Genomic DNA, 5,992 nt, shown 5'->3' with positions numbered 1-5,992 from the left:
AAGAAGAAGATTGGAATAAAAAAAAAAATTCATTTTAATTAAAAAAAAGTAAAATTTTTGTTTGAAAGAAAATAATTTTTTTTTTTTTTGTTTTTTGTTCTAAATTAAAATTGAGTAATTAATTTTTTTTTAATTTTGGCATATAAAAAATGTTAAATAATTTTTTAATAATATTTTATTAATCCGTCAGTCTTTCCGTTAATTTGGTGACAGAATAGTGTTTCAAGGACTAAAATGGAAAGCGTAAATTGGTTTTAGGGACTAAAAGTGGAAAAAATAAAATGTAGGGACTAAAATGGAAAAACGTCAAAATGTAGGGACTAAAAGTGCATTTACGCCAAAAATGTATTGAAATACGTATAATGTTGTTTAAAAACTGCAAACTGCAAACTATTACTTAAAATGCCATACCAAACAGTAAATGTACTCCAATTACTTTCACAACTTGAAGAACTACATGTTAAGCTCAATATCCTTATAGCAAAAATTTTCAATTCAAGAAAGTCATCTCCATATGAGTCCCACCACTTAGTTGATACATTTATGAAATACAATGTCTTAGTCTTGAGATTACTACTTATAAAGTTGAACTAAAAAAATAAAATAAAATAAATAAATAAACTGATTTTTACATTTTGGTAGGATCGGTAAAATCCCATAAGATCCTATATGATCCTACACAATCCTACAATTTTTACGATCCTTGTGCGATTCTAAACATTTTAGTGAGGTGGAATCGTAAAATCGTGCAATTCTATGATCCAGATCGCAATTTCAACAACCATGGCTACACTACTGCTGGTTCTCATACGAAATATTCAAGAAATCAGTGGATGCATAGTTCATCAACAAATTGATAAAGGATGATTCAGTCACATTGAATTAATATTCGAACCTACACTGTGGACTATTGAGCTACAAAAATATTGTATTAAATACAGAAGGTAAAGCTGAATGGTGTATTCAGGAAAGGCCATGATTTCCCTTCTCCACTTGGTTCCTAATGCATTGCTATCCGTCCTTTTAGAAGTCCTCCATTATTATTTAAAATGTGGAGCAATGATCCACCAATGGTTACGAGGTATCAGAAGGCATCTTTCAGTAGTTGCCTTGCAGGAATTTTAAATGTCAAGCGCACTGCGTCTCATGAAAATCCTCTGCATTTAACAAGCCAGTGATGAGGCGTCTGAGCCTTGCAGCACCTGGACCTGGCTTAAGTTCAGTGGTGTTGGCTATCACCTGAGGTAGCACAGTTACGTTTGCATTTCCTTGAGAATTAAACCATCCACCAGGTACATATCCATCAGCATTGCGGCCCAACAGCTCAGAATCAATCCTCTCAAGTACTGACTCATTCCTGCCAAACTTCCTTGCGAAGGGGGCATTGCTGTCTACCATCCTCTGATAGTCATCAACAGTTAGAAAATGAGGGTGTTGTTTTGGAGGGTTGTCCCATGATATAAAATGGAGGTCATGGTTTACAGTAGTGTTCCGGAACTCTGGGGCATTGCAGATGACTGTGTGGAAATAACCTTCGGGTGAAGAAAGAAAGTTGGCATAATACATAAGGACTATCCTTGGGAGGTTGTCCCAGCCCCATAAACAAAATTCGATAAACGGGCGAGAGAGCATCATCCAAGCAGAACCTGAGGAAATTAATGACCAATTGACCATTGTCCATCATTAGATATAAGGTAATATGCTAGGATTAATATTTAAAATCCAGCTGACAAATATTCAAATATTTCACATAAAAGTGACATTTGAAGAGGGTATATCTAAACCTACTAGAGAGTTGCAACAAATATTAAGAATCCCCTCCTACTTTAATCCTCCCATTCCCTCCAATTTTTAACAAGATGAGAGAAATGTCACATATTAAAAATTCAATGGTCTTAAAAACCCCATGTAAACCACACAAAATTAAATAGATACCACGTGTCAAAAATTTGGCTAAAAATTTGAGGAGATCAAAGGATTTAAATGGGAGGGATCTCCCCCCATTCAAGAAAACTGGCTATGGAGATAACCAGTGGCCAGGGATCTTCAATTTAAATTATCAACACATTAGAAATGCCTTGAATGTAAGACATGGTGCTCTAAATTGTCTAGTGGATGGGTCCTTAAACCTCTTGAAATGCAGATAATTATTTTGATTCATACATTATCATAGCATCATTTAGACTTAAGCCAAAACTAGTTTTATTGATATCAATGTCATAAGATTCCCCTTTTTCCTTTCCGTTGTCCTAATTATTCAGTCACTTGTGAAATTCTATCTTAACATTCTAGCATGTGAAAAGCATAAAAGTATTAGGTAGGTAGGTGCCACCACAGGAAAAAGAGGGGGTGGGAGGGTGGTTGTGGAGGCATGAAGATTTAGTAATGAGAGGCAATAAACAAAAATCCTCACCTGTAAATAGCCTATATGCAGATGGTACACTCCTTTGCTCTGAGACCCAAAATACATCTGATTTATGCAAGCTATATAGACCTGGATCAACTATAACAGGCTTGGCTCTCTGATACCTGTGGATTTCAAAGAATTTGCACCTTTTAGGCAGAGTTGTATACAAATTTTGCAGGCAATTCGTGTGCTGCTTTCAAACTAATTCCAGCAAAACTAAAAATAACTAACAAAAAAGAAAGGATGAGCCAAATACTCCTTCCAGCCAATGTCACTTGTATGCTCGATAAAATTAAGGTTTCTTGGAATAGCTGACAATGTATGAAGCAGATCTGTGACACAGAAAAGAAATTTGCAAAATTGAATGCATCAGCTTACTTTTTGGAAACATTAATTAAGAAAACGACAAATTAGAAATAACATGCCCAATTACGGTACCATATCTAGTGAAATATAATTAGATAAGGATTTGGATCAGCTTTTCCCCCCTTATATAACATCAAATTGAATGCATTAATGCAGTTAAGTTATTAGCACAAATAGTAACAATAAAGTTCCTACAAATGGTCTCAAATTTGGAATTCATCAAAGCAATCCCAGAAGAACCAAAAAAAATTATAAATGCACCAATGAAGTCAAGCACCAGTTGCCACTCCCATAAAAAAACATAGACAATGATGAATGACCCACAAAAAGAAGAAGACCAAAATACTCAAAGTCTCAAATACCCATTTCACAAATTAAAAACATCAATACCAAAGCAACATAATTTAAAATATAAAAAGACCTTGTTGATAACACCAAGAAGCAAAAATCTGAAATTTTATCACCAGGGGGTTCAAGTTCCCATACCATCTTGTGTAACCAAGGGATAGTCCGAAGCACTCAAGTTGATAAACCAATCCCAATCCCCACCTTCCTTCAACAATATCGCCGCCGCGTGAAGCGTATTAGTCACCATAGTAGGGCCTCTATAAGTAACCAAATTGGCTCTCAAAACCATTCTCACATTTCCCACTTCCCTGAACATCGGCTCGTTCCTCACAAAACTCGCCAAGTCCATCCTCTCCTCTGCTGGGGCCTCCAAGTCCAAGTGCACAGCGTACTGATTCCTTGGATGATACAAAGCCTTTAGCGTCCTCTTCAAGCTCTCACCATCACCCATTGAGCCTGAGATTAAGTAAGCCAATCTTGGGACTGAATCCTTGGATGTCTCTGACACCTCTAACTTCGATTCCACAAAGTGTGGAACCTGTTTTTTCACATGGGATCGGCGGTAGAACTGTGTGGAGGGGTTTGAGGAAGTGAAAACAGTGAGGAATATGAGGATGGTGGAGACTAGAAGAGTGAAACCCAATGCAAGAAACCATTTTTTCTTCTTCTGTGGCTTAGTATTTGTGTCCATCCCAAGAAGTAGTAGTGATGGCTGTAAGTCCTAGAAGTAGTAGAGGTCTAGTAGAAGAGATGATTGAGCTTGAGAAAAAAGAGAGAGAGAGAGAGAGAGATTTTGGGGTTTGAGGTTGAGAGCATGAAAATGTGAGAGAGTGGATCTGGGTTGAATTTGGTTGGGTTGGAGGTGCAAAATGAATGAGTTCTGTAATTATTTGTGTTAGTGGGTGAGAGTGCAGAGTAGAAAACAAAAGAGAGAAAGAGACTGAGAAAGTTGGGTGATTATTCATATAAAGACTTTATGGTTCATTGAGGATTTTTGGGTTTTTTTTTTTTTTTTTTTTTTTGGGTTTCAATAAAGATATTGGTGACAATAAAATAATGTTATAATTATAATTTTATAATATCCCTCAATCTATTTATTAACTCATATTAGAGTAGACCCACCATTATTTGTAATTTTAAATTCTTTTTTTTGAAAAAAAATTTATAAATACATTGAGAGTTTTGGTTTAGAAAATATTTATAAAAAAAAAAAAGAAAAAAAATAAACGAATTTTCATATTTTTCATAAAAGTTGTATAAATTTTTTAAAAAAATAGTTTATTAATAAATATGTGAATTTTTTTTTATTTAATAACTCATATGTGAATTTTTGTGAATTTTTACTGTGAGGTAACTTGATTTTACTGTTTGGGTTTAGTGAGGGTCGTCAAGTTTGATTTCTTTTTGAGTGAATAATGATACTAATATATATATATATATATATTTTTTTTTTTTATAATGATATACTATAATAATATATTAAAGTTTTGATCTTTTGTTGTTTTAATTTTATTGATCTTTTGTATGTGTACCATGTATACGTGCCAATAAATCTGTGGCCAGTATGGGTGCTAGACTAGCTGTAAAGGATTGGCGTCCCTTTCTTCTTTCTTCTTTTCTTATTTATTTATTGGTGTTCTATTTGGTGGGTCCTGAGTTTCATATAAAGAAAAAAAAAAACTTTATATAATTTTTGTTCTTGTGCTCGTGGAGATTAATTTTTGTTTGTTGATGGAATATTTTGGCTGGTGGAATTTTTTTTTTTAATTTTTTATTATTACTTTTGCTAAATCTATGGTGGAATTTGTTTGACTTGAAGGTTGTTCTGAAAGTATCAACTTATCTCTTGATGAAGCTGTGCATTACAGTCATAAAGAATTAGTATTGTTTCTGGATTTGGAATGATACCTTTGTTTTGTTAGATTAGACACTTAAAATATCAGATTGTTTCAAAGACTATCCATTCTTTGAATCCATCGTAGAGATTTAGAAAAATAAGGGGGGGGGGGGGGGGGGGGGGGTGTGGGGGTGGGAATGAATCAATGTATCTAACATATCTTTATCAAAAAATAATCTAACATGTTCGGTAATTGGTTTCTCATTTAAATTATTAATAATTAATAAAATTAACATGTTTGATGTTTGGTAGCTCTATAGTGGTTTTAAGTTATTGATTTTTAATCATCTTAATTTTTTATATTCTTAAATTTTATTTAAACTTTAATTGAATACTAGCCTCTGAGCACGCGCTCACGCGTGTGTTCAGAGGCTTTTCTATTTTTTGGGTAAGGGTTAATTTAGAGTTTTTATTATAATTTGGGATTACTACATTTTTCAATCACAAAAAAACCTAGGGGTGTGATGAGTATCATGTGTGGATAAATAATTTTTTATCACACCCTTAGATTTTTTTGTGATCGAAAAATGTAGTAATCCCAAATTATAATACATGTTCTAAATTAACCCTTACCCAAAATCAAATAATCAATCGAACTTCCAAATTCCAAATGGAGTAATAGTAACTCTGAAAACTAAACCGAATGCTCATAGTAGTACAAATTTAAATTGAAAAATTAACATAAATTTTAAAAACTAAGAACTATCTACTATGACTATAGCTCATCACTCTCACCGCTATTAATGCTAACAACTATGTCGTTGATGATCAGCTACAACACTGCTCGGGCTCAACATTTTTGGAGACAACGTTGGCTTCATTTTAAAAATGGGTCACTCACCTGAGAAATAATAAGAAAAATTTTAGACATTTGCAAACCAAATATTTTTTACAAACACCTAGAACACGTATTTAACCATAAAAGCAACGTACACAACTCACCACATTCCCCAAATTATGAAATGCAGAAACAT

At 33.7% G+C, this 5,992-nt stretch overlaps 1 protein-coding gene across 1 annotated transcript; it reads right to left on the bottom strand.

The window, feature by feature from the left end:
• Window positions 1–817: 817 nt before the first annotated feature.
• LOC126715372 (beta-glucuronosyltransferase GlcAT14B-like) lies at window positions 818–4,071 on the bottom strand. Its single transcript, XM_050415947.1, has 4 exons — window positions 3,260–4,071; window positions 2,664–2,739; window positions 2,414–2,529; window positions 818–1,646 (listed from the first exon to the last, which is right to left on the bottom strand). Exons 1-4 carry the CDS (start codon window positions 3,810–3,812, stop codon window positions 1,129–1,131), a joined length of 1,263 nt encoding a protein of 420 aa, XP_050271904.1. The 5' UTR covers window positions 3,813–4,071; the 3' UTR covers window positions 818–1,128.
• Window positions 4,072–5,992: the final 1,921 nt, after the last annotated feature.

Source organism: Quercus robur, chromosome 2, assembly GCF_932294415.1.
Source record: "Quercus robur chromosome 2, dhQueRobu3.1, whole genome shotgun sequence".
NCBI lineage: Eukaryota > Viridiplantae > Streptophyta > Magnoliopsida > Fagales > Fagaceae > Quercus > Quercus robur.
The sequence above is the reverse complement of the archived record's forward strand: the minus strand, read 5'-3'. Positions and strand labels throughout refer to the sequence as shown.